Genomic DNA, 17,063 nt, shown 5'->3' on the forward strand with positions numbered 1-17,063 from the left:
ATGCTATGCAAGTTTATTTTATAGTTTTAGAGAACTTTGAAATGGAAACAAACAGTAGAAACTGAATATTTGTTATATCTGGGCATTTGCTACAAATCATTGTAAGCAATCCTTTTGTTCTGAGGACTTGCTGCAATCCGTCGTCCTCATGCTCAGGTTATTGCCCAGACTGGTAGCTTTTTAGAAGTATTTTGATGTGTTGGTGCCCCATAAACGTCCTGTAGGTCAGTGGGCTTCTGCAGAATCACCCAATTAGTGAATGAGTATAAGTGCAGTGTACAGGCTCGTTAGAACATTTGTAGATATACAGGAGCCGCCTCTGTATAGTGTAAATCACTGCTACTACTTAAAATAACTTATTCCCATCACTCCAGAGAGGAATGCAAAATGTGCCAAAAGAAATTCTGGAGAAATAAGTGGCTAAAGAAAGTTGAAAATGGCTAAAAATGCACAAACTTAACTCCAGATAAAAATATAAGCAGCAGAAAGTAGCTTTATAAATACCATGAAAAATAGACTATAGCAATGCATAATTAGATATACAGCGGGTGAAATAAGTATTGAATACGTCACCAATATTTCTACAGGTGCTAACGACATCAGTAATTACCAGATGTCTGTAACAAGCCATCCAATGCACACAGGCATAAAAATCAAACCATAGATGTCCATAACTTAAATTATGTGTAATAATAAGAAATGACACTGAAAAAGGTATTAAACACATGAAGAAAGAGGTGCAAAAAACATGGAAAGTCCTGAAACCAGCTGAAATCTATCGGTAATTAGAAAGCAATCCTGCCACTTGGAGAACAATATCAGCTGGTTCAACTGATGGCCTATAAAAAGGTATCTCATTACCAAGGTTGCCACATGAAACATCTCATGATTGGTCAGACCAGTGAGTTGTCTCAAGACCTTATCAACCTTATTGTTGCAAAAAATACTGATGGAATTGGTTACAGAATAATTTCTAAACCACTGAGCACTGTTGGGGCCATAACCTGGAAGTGGAAAGATCATCATTTCACTATAAACCAGCTACGACCTGGTGGTCCCCGCAAAATTTTAGACAGAGGCGTGAAAATTATCAGAAGAGTTGTCGTAGAGCCAAGGACCACCTGTGGAGAGTTACAGAAAGACCTGGAATCAGCAGGTACAATTGTTTCAAAGAAAGCTATAAATGTGCTAAGCCTCCATGGCTTGTATGCATGCTCACCACGCAAGGCTCCATTGCTGACCAAAAGGCATTTTCAAGCTTGTTTTAAATGTTTTTGAGCAAACTTTAGACAAGCCAGCAAAATACTGGGAAAATATTCTGGTCTGATGAGACCAAAATTGAACACTATCAAAATACCAGAGGTTAAAGGTGGGAACATCATGGTGTGGGGCTGTTTTCCAGCATACGACACTAGAAAACAATATAATTGAAGGAAGGATGAATTGTCCAAGGTACCAAGACATTTTTGATAAAAATTTGCTGCCATCTACCAGGATGATGAAGATGAAATAAGGGTGGACATTTCAGCAAGACAAAGATTCCAAACACGCAGCTAAGAAAACTCAATTTCTTTCAGAGAAAATAAAGCTGCTAAAATGGCCCGGCCAATCACCTGACCTGAATCCAATGGAAAATTTATGGAAGGAACTAAAGCACAGAGTTCATAGGAGCCCACAGAACTTTCAGGATTTAAAAATTGTTTGTGTGGAAGAATAATCCAAAATCACACCTGAGCAATGCATGCGACTAATTTCTCCATACAAGAGCGTCTTAAAGGTATCATCACCAACAAAGACTTTTGTACAAAGTATTAAAATTTCAGTAAGCGTGTTCAATACTTTTTTTTTCTTGTGTCATTTCTCAATATTACACATAATTTATAGACATATATGGTTTAATTTCTTTGCCTGTGCTAGAATGGTAGAGTTGGAAGGGACCTCCTAGGTCTTCTGGTCCAACCCCCTGCTCAATGCAGGATTCACTTAATCATTACCACCTCTCATGGCAGCCTGTTCCACTCGTTGATCACCCTCACTGTCAAAAGTTTGTTCTAATATCTAATATGTCTCCTCCCATTCAGTTTCATCCCATTGCTTCTAGTTTTTCCTTGTGCAAATGAGAATAAAGGTGATCCCTCTGCAGTGTGACAGCGCTTGAGATACTGTATTTGTAGACAGCTATCAAGTTTCCTCTAGGTCTTATCTTTTGCAAGCTAAACATTCCCAAATCCTCTAACCATTCCTCAAAGGACATTGTTTGTAGACTGGTCACCATTCTGTTCACTCTTTCCTGAACTTGCTCAAGTTTGTTCATGTCTTGTGGTGCCCAGAACTGGACACACATTCCAGATGAGGTCTGACCAAAGAGGTGTAGTGTGAGATAATGGTTTCACTTGATCTTGACTGTATGCTTCTGTTAATGCAACACATAATTGTTTGCCTTTTTGCTGCTGCATCACGCTGTTTATTCATGTTTAGTCTGTGATATATTAGTATATCTAAAGTCTTTTTCACATGTGCTATTGCTTAGCCCTATTCCTCCCGTTGTTTGTTTTTTTTTCCATTTTCTTGCCCAGATGTCGGACTGCATTACTCCCTGTTAAAAACCATCCTGTTGGTTGCTGCCCACAGTTTCAGTTTTAGATCTTTTTGAATCCTCTCTCTCTCTTCTCTAGTATTCGCTATCCCTCCTAGCTTTGTGTCATCAGCAAATTTAATCAGTTTACCCCATATTCCTTCATCTAAATTGATAAAGATGTTGAACAATACAGGGCCCAGGACAGAGCCCTGTGGGTACCCCATTTGAGACATTCTTCCAACTGGATGTCCAACCATTTGACCACTCTGTCTGATCACTAAGCCAGTTATGAATCCACCTAACAGTTGCCTTGTCCATTCCATAGTCTTATTTTTCAATAAGGATGGCATGAGAGATACATTGTCGAATTTTTTGCTGAAGTCAAGATATACTATATCAACTGTTTCCCTGATCCACCCAATCAGTGATTGTCATAGAAAGAAATTAAGTTAGTCTGACATGACTTATTAGTTACAAACCCATGCTGACTCTGGTTAATCACTTCATTCTTATCCAGGTACTTACTTACATGTTTAATAATTTGTTCAAAGGTTTAGATAGGTTGTTACTTACATCTGGTGAAAATTTCATGTCAATAGCACTTTTAGAAATATATTTACGTATAAAATTGGTGTTCAATACTTTCACCCCCTGTATAATAGATAAGAAAAATACACTGCACATAAAGAATCAATTTTGCTGTAAGCAATATATTTAATCAAGATGGGAACACTGTGTAGAAAGGTTGTGTAGTATGTAGTACAGTAATTACAAATAATATATATTACGCCGATAAAAATTGGGCCATGAATATAGTGGTAATAAGGGCAATATGGTAGCTCAGTGGTTAGCACTGCAGCCTTGTAGCGCTGGGGTCCTGGGTTCAGATCCCACCAAGGACGACATCTGCAAGGAGTTTGTTTTTTTTCCGGTTTCTACCCACACTCCAAAGACATAGCGATGGGGAATCTAGATTGTGACACCCCCCCCCAATGGTGACCATACCATTGATGTCTGTAAAGCACAATGGGATTAATGGTGCTATATTCCGGTAGGTGAGTGATGCCACGTTCAGTATTTGGTCAGTGTTTGTAAGCCAAAACCAGGAGTGGGTGATTAAATACAGAAGTGGTGACGTGTTTCTTAATCTACTTTTTGCTGATTGTTCCACTCCTGGTTTTGGCTTATAAATACTGATGTCAAATACTGAACGTGTGCACGTGGCCTAAAATCTAGCTAAAAAAAATAAGTATATTGGTAAAAAAAAGATCACGGAGCTGAGCACCAACAATAATTGCTCACAAACCTGATTGGAACTAAAGGTAACAACCATATTTAAACAGGCTCGCTCCTTAGAATGATTGGTCAAAACTGACCCTTAATAATGTGTGCTGCTGCATCATGCCACAACACGGGTTTCCTATATAATTCTTTAGGCCGCGTGTCACTTCTGAATAGTGGTTAGACTGATTGGTGGTAATATATAGCAAGGAAAGTTCAGTCTTAGTGACTGCTCCCTTCTTAAACGTAATAAAACTATAGTATGTTATGAATCTAAAAATCCAGGGTTAGTGACTGGTCACCTCTTACATCCAGGAAATGAACGAGGACCATAGCACGCCCAAGAAGGAAAAGCAGGAACGCATATCAAAGCATAAAGAGAACCTCCAGCACACTCAGGCTGAGGAAGAAGCTCAACTCCTTAGCCAACAGAGACTGTACTATGAGAAAAATTGCCGACTCTTCAAGAGGAAGATAATGATTAAAAGGCATGAAGTTGAGCAGCAGCACATCCGTGAGGTACAGTTGTTTACTCTGTGGCTGCATGTTTCTGAACTCTCTGTAGGTTTTGTAATGAAAGTTGTAAGCAGCGTAGTTATATGTGCTACGTAATTATTTTCCACTTCCAAAGTTAAAGAAAGGAGTTACTACTCCCAAGTTTCTTATGCCATTGGGAAATTATTGATCGTGGGTTATAGTACAACAGGTAATGCCCAAAATGGACATATGTAAAGGATTCTGCTCATTTTTTCTTTACCTCTTAGTATTTTATATCTCCAGTTTGTTGTTCTCATACGTCTTTGTAGGTCTGTAGTAATCAAAGTAGCTAAACTACGGTGCGCTAAAAGAAGAGTGAGCTACATACAACAGGCCATAATGAAGTGGAACAAAAAGTCATGAAAAATCATAAACCTAAAAACAAATGTTTAAGAAGAATTTAGTTTTGCTCACTTTTATTTATTCTGCAGCATTTTTTTAGGGTTACAAGGGAAGATTTCTGCTGCAGCCAGTAGTCTCACAGCCAGCTCATAAAACAGTGTGGAGAAGTGGGGACACCACCCATCTGCCAAGACAACAAGATTGATATATAATAAAATTTGATCAAAGAAAAGGAGGGAATTAAAGGAAGACGTAATGGGATATTTTTGTGCATATGCTATTTAGTAGTTTTAGTAGCTTAGAGCAGTCAAAAATCCAAGAACACAGTGACCAATCCATGTTAAATTACACTTGAGGTTTCAGCAATTTTGTAGCTTGTGTCCTGAAAGAACCAAGTAGTAGCTCATGCACGTTCTGATTATCACAGCCAGCAAGTTTTCTAAATGTAAGTAATAGAAATAGTAATCCAGCAATTTTATTGACACTTAGCATGCAGATGTACACAGAAATTCAGTCTGGTTTTTCACCCTCTTCAATGGTTTTTGTCTGGGTCTAACACTAATATCCTTCTCAGGAGCTCAATAAAAAGCGAACCCAGAAAGAAATGGAGCATGCCATGTTAATCCGGCACGACGAGTCAACTCGGGAGTTGGAGTATCGGCAGCTGCACATGTTGCAGAAACTTCGGATGGACCTTATACGTCTGCAGCATCAGACTGAACTGGAGAATCAGCTGGAATACAACAAGCGCAGGGAAAGGGAGTTGCATCGGAAACATGTGATGGAACTCCGGCAGCAACCTAAGAATCTCAAGGTATTTTCCATCATTCTTTAATTCGTGTACGTATAATGTTATAATTTGAGCTTTATTTTAGTACCTGAGGGTTTTTCAATAAAATGCCTCTATCACCTATCCACACTACAGGTGATAAATATCTGATCTCTCGGATCCCCACCCTTGGGACACTATCTGCCATTTCTTCTCGCTGCAATTGGGAGTTAATGAAGTGACATTGTCCATTCATGACCTTTGCTGTTCCTCTAGATTTCTGAGACTGCAGATAGTATAGTGCCGTACTGACTCCCCCAGTGTCACTTAGACTCAAAGAAGCTATAACAATCATGTTCAAGGATTCCAGTTACAGTGAAAAGAAACGGGAGGGGGGAATCCAGATCAGAATTCTCCTTCCTGTGGGGGGGTCACAGCAAAGGACCCCTAGCGATCAGACTTTGGTCTATCCTGTGGGTGGAGTGATGAAGGTATTTTGTGGGAAAACCCCAAATAAAGGTTTTTCGATTTTTTTTGAGGAATCGAAGATAATCGATTTGTAAAATAAATTTCATTATAAATAAACTCAGAAATACCTTTTTGAATTTGCAAACCACACTCATTTTGTCAAGGAAACCAAATCACTATAGTGTATTAATATGGTGCTACACTTGTAGTATAATTTCTAATATGACACAATGATACATGTGCACGAGGGAGGTTTGCTGCTGTGACCTGGAGATAACTTTTTACACACACACACACACATATATATATATATATATATATATATATATATATATATATATATATATATATATATATAATCCAGCAAGAACTCAGCAAACCAGGGTTGGAGTAAAATGATGCTTTTCTTTATTTCTTCAACAAGGTATAAAAACGACCCACAAGAATCAGAAACCAGAGTACATGGCAGAAATAAGCGCAAATGGGACTACGCGTTTCGGCGTAGTCCCGTTTGCGCTTATTTCTGCCATGTACTCTGGTTTCTGATTCTTGTGGGTCGTTTTTATACCTTGTTGAAGAAATAAAGAAAAGCATCATTTTACTCCAACCCTGGTTTGCTGAGTTCTTGCTGGATTTCCTTTTTGTTCTCCTATTGAAGGATCTACTCCTAATCCAGTCCGTGCAGGTACTTGATTACCAGGTGGGAAAGACCCATGAGTCTCATTGCTGCAGCTGGACACTGACATACATACACTCTATATATATATATATATATATATATATATATATATATATATATACACAGTTAGGCCCATATATGTTTGGACAGAGACAACATTTTTCTAATTTTGGTTCTAGACATTACCACAATGAATTTTAAACAAAACAATTCAGATGCAGTTGAAGTTCAGACTTTCAGCTTTCATTTGAGGGTATCCACATTAAAATTGGTGAAGGGTTTAGGTGTTTCAGCTCCTTAACATGTGCCACTCGGTTTTTAAAGGGACCAGAAGTAATTGGACAATTGACTCCAAGGCTATTTCATGGACAGGTGTGGGCAATCCCTTCGTTATCTCATTCTCAATTAAGCAGATTAAAGGCCTGGAGTTGATTTGAGGTGTGGTGCTTGCATTTGGAAGGTTTTGCTGTGAAGGAAACATGCGGTCAAAGGAGCTCTCCATGCAGGTGAAACAAGCATCCTTAAGCTGCAAAAACAGAAAAAACCCATCCGAGAAATTGCTACATTAGGAGTGGCAAAATCTACATGGTGCATCCTGAGAAAGAAAGCAAGCACTGGTGAACTCATCATTGCAAAAAGACCTGGGCACCCACGGAAGACAACAGTGGTGGATGATCGCAGAATAAACTCCATAGTGAAGATAAACCCCTTCACAACAGCCAACCAAGTGAACAAGACTCTCCAGGAGGTAGGCGTATCAATATCCAAATCTACCATAAAGAGAAGACTGCATGAAAGTAAATATAGAGGGTTCACTGCACCGTGCAAGCTACTCATAAGCATCAAGAATAAAAAGGCTAGACTGGGCTTTGCTAAAAAAATATCTAAAAAAGCCAGCACAGTTCTGGAAGAACATTCTTTTGACAGTATGGCGAAGGCGTGGTACAGCTCATGATCCGAAGAATACCACATCATCTGTAAAGCACAGCGGAGGCAGTGTGATGGCTTGGGCATGCATGGCTGCCAGTGGCACTGGGTCACTAGTGTTGATGATGTGGCACAGGAAAGATGCAGTCGAATGAATTCGGAGGTATTCAGAGCCATACTGTGTGCTCAGATCCAGCCAAATGCAGCCAAACTGATTGGTTGTTGTTTCATACTACAGATGGACAATGACCCAACACATCAAGCCAAAGCAACCCAGGAGTTTATTAAAGCAAAGAAGTGGAATATTCTTGAATGGCCAAGTCAGTCACCTGAGAGCATGCATTTCACTTGTTAAAGACTAAACTTCAGACAGAAAGGCCAACAAACAAACAGCAACTGAAAACCACCGCAGTGAAGGCCTGGCAGAGCATCAAAAAGGAGGAAACACAGCGTCTGGTGATGTCCATGAGTTAAAGACTTCAGGCAGTCATTGCCAACAAAGGGTTTTCAACCAAGTACTAGAAATGAACATTTTATTTACAATTATGTAATCTGTCCAATTACTTTTGGTCCCTTTAAAAACAGGGTGACACATGTTAAGGAGCTGAAACTGCGAAACCCTTCATCCAATTTTAATGTGGATAATCTCAAATGAAAGCTGAAAGTCTGAACTTCAACTGCATCTGAATTGTTTTGTTTTAAATTCATTGTGGTAATGTCTAGAACCAAAATTAGAAAAGTGTTGTCTATGGACCTAACTGTATGTATATGTGTGTGTATATGTGTGTATATAATACATACATACATACATACATACATACATCCATCTTGTCATCTTCTTCCAAGGACTCAATTTTTTTCCATTCAAACAAACTAATACAACCCTCCGCCCCCATCCTTATACCACAAGAGATCTGCAAGCCATAGTATCGTCTCAGGATTTAGAAAAACAGGGTGGACAGCAGTGTGAGCAGCCTCTTCTTACCTCATCACTGCTGGTATCTCCAGTATTAGATCAGAAAGACAGGTGGACAACAGTGTGAGCAGCCTCAGCACTCCTGCACTTTCTCAGACACGTGTTCTGTTAAAGGAGTTGTCCAGTACTTTTATATTCGTAGGATAGGTCATCAATATCAGATTGGTGTGGGTGCGAAACTCGGCATACCCGCCAAGCTGCTGTTCCTATTGCTGGCTTGATGTGCTTCGTTGTGTTGTGGTGTTAACAGCTTCTTAAACCGTAAAATGACTGAGGCTGGTTACTGCAGATTCTCCCCGATTCGCGTAAATAGTGGTAGATCTGCCCCTCGAAAAAGCCAACGAGAAACACGTGTCGGGGTTCTCCTGCCTGCACCACTGAGGTAATATGCATTCATTACACTTATGACACTTTAGCCTCTTACCTTCTTTGTCTACTCTGATGTCTCAGCATGCATCCCGGGGGTAATTATCCCTATACAGTGCACTAGCAATCATTACTGATTCTATTTACTTACTGTTTACATATCCTTGCACTCAGCACTTTTTTTTTGTTTTTGCCTTGATATTTTAAAGCTCACACAATGAATACTGTTGAATACTGTCATGGTATCTTTATTTAAATCACAGGATTTTTGATATACATGTGGATGTGGAAATAAACCTCTTCTTTTTGCGCAGTATTTTTTGGGCATAATTTATCTGTATATGTAAATATCAATTCACATCAATTGGGATGTTTATTTTCTTCAGTAATTTTCTGCTATTTACCGTAATGGTGCAGCGGTACTTTTTCTTGTTGCAGTGTCCTCATGTTTTATGTACTTATTGATTTTCTTATTTAATGAAAATAATTTTTTTTTAAATAATACCATAATAAAAATTTGAGATTTTTTAAGACTTGGCTTCCATTTGCCCTTTTTCGGATGCCATTAGAATAAAGTTGCTTTGGTGCCCAAGCCGAGTCTACAAATTTATAGGTTTAAGAGCTACTTTGGTAGTTTCTTCTTTAATTGCCTCTTCCAACCTCAGAACTATCATTTACTGTTGCAGTTTATGCAAGGCTCTCACAGGCCCATATTTCTTCATTGTACACCCGTGTTTGTTAGTCTAACCAGTTACATTGTGAAAAAATGTCTCCGTGTCACACTATAATGAAGTTACCCAAAGGAGAGACTTGCTCTAAAATTATTCACCCTATCCCCCCTCCATCACAACTCATACACATCAGCCCCTCTATACTTCCCTTTCCCATGTACAGCTCCCATGCACTCCTCACCTTCCTGAGAAACCTCAGCCCATCTTGCCCAAACACATCGCAGAAAAAAACTACTTAAAGTTCCAATAACTATTTGCTCTTTTTCTTCCTACCCCTACTGATTTCAGGGGACATCGCCCCCAACCCTGGTCCACCATCCCCCAACATCAACCCCCTACCCTACCTCATATCGAAACCATAATAATCTTAATATTACTTGCGCTCCCTCATCTCTATCTTTTAATTGTGCCCTCTGGAATCCACGGTCTGCTTGTAACAAGCTTCATTTCCTACACAACTACTTTCTGAACAACTCTCAATATGTTGGCCCTCACTGAAACCTGGATTCAGGATTCTGACACTGTCTCTCCTGCTGCCATTTCCTACGGTGGCTTACAATTCTCTCTCTCCCCGAGACCCACAAACAGACATGGTGGTGGAGTTGGCATACTCCTGTCCCCACAATGCACTTTCCAGGTCATCCCCCCCATTTCCATCACTCTTATTCCCTTCTTTTGAGGTCCACACCATCAGGCTCTACCGTCTCCTCTCCCTCAGAGTAGCGGTCATATACCGGCCCCCAGGCTCACCCACCCACTTCCTTGACCACTTTTCAGCCTGGCTGCCGCACTTTGTCCTCAGAACTTCCAACCCTCATCCTGGGAGACTTCAACATCCCCATTAACAGCCCTACTTCCACATCTGCATCCCTGCTTCTATCACTAACCACCTCTCTAGGCCTCTCACAGCTTTCAACCTCTGAGACACACAAGGACGGTAACACCATTCATCTGGTCTTCGGCCGGCTCTGTTCAATCTCCCACCTAAATAACTCACCGCTTCCACACTCTGACCACAATATTCTCTCCTTCACGCTCACAAATCCTCGCCCACCCCAGCTCACTCCTACCTACCACACAGTCAGAAATCTACAAGCCATTAACCCTCAGACACTTTCAGATTCCCTACACTCCTCACTGTCCCCAATCTCCTCTTTTTCCTGTCCTAATCTGGATGTTCATCACTAAAATGACACTCTTAAGGGGGTTTTACACATAGCGATATCGCTATAACGTCACCGGTTTTGTGACGTTATAGCGATATCGCTATGTGTGATACTTACCTCCGACCGGCTCCCCCGCTGGTTATCGCTGATCGCGCGAGAATGTCCGGCTCCATTTCGTGGAGCGTGGAGGCGGGCGGGAGGACGTCAGGATCGCTGTGTGTGAAAGGTGAGTATCGTGCGCTGCGTCGCTGCTGCATCGCTGTGAGGTCTTTCTGTGTGAAAGCTCACTAGCGATCATTTAGCGATGCACCAGCGATCCTGACCGGGTGCATGTAAAAGGGCCTTTAGAAGCACCCTTGACCAAGTCGCTCCCCTCACCCTCAGAACCTCCAAGCACAGAGTAAAACAGCCCTGGCTCACATCGCAAACTCAACTTCTCCAGCGATGCTCTAGGAGTGCTGAACGCCTATGGAGAAAAACCCGCACACCAGAAGACTTCATCCACTTCAAATTTATGTTAAGAACCTATAACGCTGCCCTTCACCTCGCCAAACAGACCTACTTCACCAGCCTGATCTCCTCACTAGCCAACAACCCCAAGAAACTTTTTGACACATTTCACTCCCTCCTCAGGCCAAAAGCACAAGCCCCTATCACAGACATTTGTGCTGATGACCTGGCCTCCCACTTTACAGAAACAATAGATAATATCCGTCTGGAAATCTGCTCCCAACCACCAAGTGCTGTGACTCCCATCCGTTCCTGCATCTCCCCTGGCTCACTTTCCACATTTGATCGCATCACAGAAGAAGTCTCCAGACTTCTCTCCTCTTCTCGTCCGACTACATGCACTACCGACCCCATTCCTTCACATCTCCTCCAGTCTCTCTCTCCAGTCGTCACAACCCACCTAACTACAATCTTTAATCTCTCCATCTCCTCGGACATTTTCCCATCTTCTTTCAAACACACCATTGTTACTCCATTACTAAAGAAACCCGCTCTCGACCCATCCTGCACAAACAACTACAGACCCCTCTCCCCTTCATCTCTAAACTTTTGGAACGCCTAGTTTACTCCCGCCTTACGCGTTACTTCTCTACTCACTCCCTTCTAGACCCTTCACAGTCCAGCTTCCGCCCCCTACATTCAACTGAAACTGCACTCCTCAAAATGACCAATGACCTTCTGACAGCAAAACGTAACGATGACCACTCTCAGGTCAAGAAGAATGAGCAATCTGCAGCTTTCGATACTGTTGACAACCATCTCCTACTCTCTAGGCTCCAGTCACTAGGCATTAAGGACACTGCTCTCTCCTGGTTCTCTTCCTATCTCTCTGACCGCTCCTTCAGTGTTTTGTTCTCTGGCTCCACGTCATCTCCTCTTCCTCTTGCTGTCGGGGTACCTCAGGTCTCAGTCCTTGGCCCCCTTCTTTTCTCTCTCTACACGGCCCCAATTGGACAGATCATCAGCAGATTTGGCTTTCAGTACCATCTTTATGCTGATGACACACAACTATATACTTCTTCCCCCGACCTTACCCCCGCTGTACTACAGAACGCTAGTGACTGTCTGTCCGCAGTCTCCAATATCATATCCACTCTCTATCTGAAACTCAACCTCTCCAAAACTGAACTACTTCTGCTCCCGCCTTCTACTAACCTCCCTAAATCTGACATTTCCCTCTCCGTGGGTGGTACCACAATAACACCCCGGCAGCAGTCGCACTGTCTGGGTGTTATGTTTGACACCAATCTCTCCTTCACATCCCATATACAATCTCTTGCCCACTCTTGCTGCTAACACCTAAAGAACATCTCTAGAATCTGCCCTTTTCTCACCATGGAAACAACAAAAACCCTCACTGTAGCATTAATCCACTCCCGCCTGGATTACTGCAACGCTCTATTAATTGGCCTCCCCGTCACTCGACTATCCCCTCTCCAGTCCATACTTAATGCAGCGGCCAGGGTCGTCCATCTGGCTAATCGGTACTCTGATGTGTCCGCTCTTCGTCAGTCATTACACTGTCTGCCCATTCATTATAGAATCCAATTCAAAGTAATTGTTCTCACCCACAATGCTCTCCACAGTGTGGCACCCCCCTACATCTCCTCCCTGATTTCTGTCTCTGCCTAGCCGATCGCTGCTCTCCGCAAACGACTTTCGACTAACCTCTGCACTAATCCGTACCTGCCACTACCGACTCCAAGACTTCTCCCGTGCTGCTCCTATCCTCTGGAATGCTCTACCCCAAGAAATTAGGACTAACCACAATTTGCATAGTTTTAGGCGCTCCCTCAAAGCACATTTGTTCAAAGCTGCCTATCACGTTCACTAATCAAAGTCATTCTATGTGTAAGTGTACGTGTGTAGTCCATTCACCAGCTCCATCTATCCCCCACACCCTCAAGATGGCTGAACCATCATTGTAAATACACACCTGTACTTTGCATCTCCCCCACCTCATTGTAGATTGTAAGCTCTCACGAGCAGGGTCGTCTTATTTAGTCTTATTTTGCTTTAATTACTGTATTGTTAACATTGTTACTTATGACTTGTGTTTTGAAATTGTTAAACTGTAATAAAGCGCTGCGGAATATGTTGGCGCTATATAAATAAAGATTATTATTATTATTTTGTGTTCTTGCTTAACCTGAAATGTAGCTGAACTTCATTGTATGTTCAGGTCTGAATATTGGTGGATATACAATTACATTGGATTTTAATTATACAGGTCATGGAAATGCAGATTAAGAAGCAGTTTCAGGACACATGCAAAGTGCAGACGAAGCAGTACAAGGCCCTGAAGAATCACCAGCTGGAGGTATCCCCAAAGTGTGAGCACAAGACAATACTCAAGTCCCTGAAGGACGAGCAGACACGCAAATTGGCCATCCTTGCTGAGCAGTATGAGCAAAGCATCAATGAAATGATGGCCTCCCAGGCGGTAAGCAAGTCTAGAAGTTGTTTTCATCCATTCAGATGATGAAGTATTGACTTGATTCCCTAGTAAAGACACGGGTATCTGTCCTGTAATGATACATCATTGTACCTTGTATTTAATTAGAAGAAAAGGCCAAATAAAGAGTTGTGTGTTGTAGTTGCTAGATCCCACCAGTTATCACTACTTGTATCAATGCTGGCGGGAAGAATAGTTTCCACTGCAATCCACAACTATGTTTTGGAGTTGTAACCCGCAGTGCAGAGCAAAACTACCTATGAACGGTTTTGCTGCGAACTGTGCTTGCCTTCCCAACAATCATTATAACAAGAGGATTGTGTTGTGCCTCTTTAGGCTCCTGGTAGCAGAATTTGATATGAATACAACACTAGGTCAGCCCATATTTTTATCCAAACCATAGAGATGTATGAAAATATACCACTTCTGTGGACAAGTGTACAATTTTTCCTCTTCACTTTATCTGCTGCAGTTGTTATGCTCAGGACTCATACAACCTTTCTTGTGTACAGGAAATTGCAACTATGTTCTTTCCTGTAACTATGGTATGGATTCATCAAAGTTTGTTTGCCAGATCTGTGGCAGAAGACTTGTAAGATTCGTAAAATTTGACTTTAGCAAACATTGTGACTTTAGTTCACTCTCATCCCGGTGAGGTCCACCAAAGTGGGCAAAGCATGCACAGGGTGTGATGAAGCCCACCCAACAAATTCAACAGTTGCAACACTTTTTTTTTTTTTTTTTTTTTACACCAGAGATGTACTCCACTCTCTGGCCAGGCACATGTGAGTCGAGATTTGGGCACATAAAATGTGTCTAAGTTATTAGGTGGCGTGTGCCTCTTAATGTGTTGGGCATATCTTACTCCTGCACATGAATCATGAGGCCGGGGTGCAAAACGCCAGGTTTAATGAATCCGGGCCTATTTGTTCACTTTACTGCATAAGTGATATGATTTTACTGTGTGGGTTGTTAGTTGGGAAGATACAAAATAAGTTATTTTAGGTTTTTCCAATTTGGCCAAATAGAAATATTTTCTGTTTTAAAGAGATTTTCTTATTGCAGTCAAAGACCCGTAACCTGTAAACCTTTTCATCGACATAGCAGTGTGAGGGCTTGGGTTTAGATGATCATTTGTAGTTGGTCATTGGTGAGATTTTGGGGTGCACGTAGCTTTTTGATCACTTTTTCTTGCCTTTTTTTGTAAATGAAATAAAATATAAAACTTGAAAAAAAATTAAACCGTACTTTTTGCAGGTGAATGATGAGGTGATACACAGGGGTTGGACAAAATGTAAACACCTGGAAACATCAACAAAAGTTAGTTTAATATGGTGTAGGTCCACCTTTTGCGGCGATTACAGCCTCAATTATCCGAAGTATGGATTCATACAAGGTGTGAATTGTTTCCAAAGGAATTGTAGCCCATTCTTCATTTAAAACACCCTCCAGTTCTTTGAGCGACAATGGCGGCGCGGCGGAAATCGACGTCTAAATTGAATCTCTAAAATCGGCCATAAATGCTCAATAATGTTGAGGTCTGGGGATTGTGGGGGCCAGATGAGATGCTTAACTTCATTACAATGTTCCTCGTGCCATGCTTTAACGATTCTAGCTGTATGAATTGGTGCATTATCATCCTGAAAGATGGCGTTCCCCACCGGGAACAGTGCTTGAACCATAGGATGCACTTGGTCGCCCAAAATGCCTAAATAATCACAGCTGTTAATTCTTCCATGAAGGGATATCATTGGCCCGGCGGATCTCCACGAAATAGCACCCCAGATCATCACATAACCTCGGCCATGTTTTACGGTTGGGAGAAGGCAGTCTGGATGGAATGCTTCTTTCGGCTGTCTCCAAACGTGCACTCGGCCGGAGGTCGGAAATAGGGTAAACGATGATTCGTCTGAGAATATCACATGTTTCCGCTGCGCGAGGGACCAATTCTGGAGATTTCTACACCACTCTACAACGCTTGGAAACATATGTCATTGAGAGCAGCAGTTTTCTAATTGCAGCTCTTCCGTGGAATCCAGATTTGTGCAGCTCCCGACGAACAGTTTTCGTGGAAACTGGGTTCTGTAGGTGTTCATTGAGCTCAGCAGTGATTTTCGAAGCCGTGGTCTTGCGATCCTCTCACAATTCGCTTTAGAGTCCGACAGTCTCTCTGTCAACTTCGACTTTCGGCTGGACCTGTGCTTTGCTGCGGACGTTTTTCCTTCTCTTTCAAACGCAGTCATTACTTTGGAGACAGTACCTCTTGACGCGCCAAGCATTCGGGCACTTTCTGTTACGCTAGCGCCTGCCATACGAGCACCAACAATTTGGCCTCTTTGAAAATCCGAGAGGTCTGCCATTGGTATCAGGTTTTCATCAATGTTCTTACAATTCTACAAAACAAACAGTTAATTTACATACACATATCACATAACACAAATAATCAACTACAAAACATTACCATATGTCACGGTTTGCATGTTCATAACATGTTCGAAGATTATGATGCCAAAACGTTAGGTGTTTCCATTATTTTGTCCAACCCCTGTATATAACCATTACGTCTAAGGATTTAAAGTGGAGGATTAGATGTGCCTCTCATATTGCCGTCAGAGTGGGGTTTCAGCTGTTTGTTGTAGCAGTCACCTTCAAGTGATGGCATTGGCACAGGTCCTGTAGTGGTATGGTTGCTCAAAGGAACTGCCTAGTTCAGCGAAAGTATTGTGGCATAGGGCAGGAAGGGACTGAATGCAACTCTTAAAACTGTGTTCGGGGTAGCAACAATCTGGCAGTGACAGATTACCTATAACCAACTGTTACATATACTAAATATGCCAGGAGTGGACACTGCTTTTTTTATAATGTTACTGTTCTTTTAGTTGCGCTTGGATGAGGCTCAAGAAGCAGAATGCCAGGCTCTAAGGCAACAGCTTCAACAGGAGATGGAGCTGCTCAATGCCTACCAGAGCAAGATCAAGATGCAGACGGAGGCACAGCATGAGCGTGAACTGCAAAAGTTGGAGCAGAGGGTGTCCCTTCGCAGAGCGCACCTGGAACAGAAGGTACAAATGTTTTCTGCAGCTAAAATGGGATATGTTGGTAACTCAATACTAATGATTATTAGAATGTCCTATATAAGACACTGTAATCTACTCCTGCTCTTATTGGCATTTTTTTTTAATCAAAAATGATATTTCTACTTAAAATACTAATTATTGTGGAGCAAGCATGTTAATGTTTTCAATTTGCAAAAGCTATATATGTCAGCCTTAGGCTGC

At 41.6% G+C, this 17,063-nt stretch overlaps 1 protein-coding gene across 5 annotated transcripts in view; it reads left to right on the forward strand.

Moving 5' to 3' along the window:
- Nucleotides 1–17,063, forward strand: part of TAOK3 (TAO kinase 3) — a 285,404-nt gene that overhangs the window by 257,408 nt on the left and 10,933 nt on the right. For all 5 annotated transcript variants that reach the window (XM_073559574.1, XM_073559568.1, XM_073559579.1 and 2 more), the window contains 4 exons: nucleotides 4,175–4,378; nucleotides 5,313–5,552; nucleotides 13,561–13,773; nucleotides 16,665–16,847. In XM_073559574.1, the coding sequence (XP_073415675.1) occupies nucleotides 4,175–4,378; nucleotides 5,313–5,552; nucleotides 13,561–13,773; nucleotides 16,665–16,847 (840 nt within the window). The remainder of the gene's footprint in view (nucleotides 1–4,174; nucleotides 4,379–5,312; nucleotides 5,553–13,560; nucleotides 13,774–16,664; nucleotides 16,848–17,063) is intronic.

The sequence above is a fragment of the Dendrobates tinctorius genome, unplaced genomic scaffold, assembly GCF_039654945.1.
Source record: "Dendrobates tinctorius isolate UK_male_01 unplaced genomic scaffold, ASM3965494v1 ptg000003l, whole genome shotgun sequence".
In the NCBI taxonomy this organism is placed as follows: domain Eukaryota; kingdom Metazoa; phylum Chordata; class Amphibia; order Anura; family Dendrobatidae; genus Dendrobates; species Dendrobates tinctorius.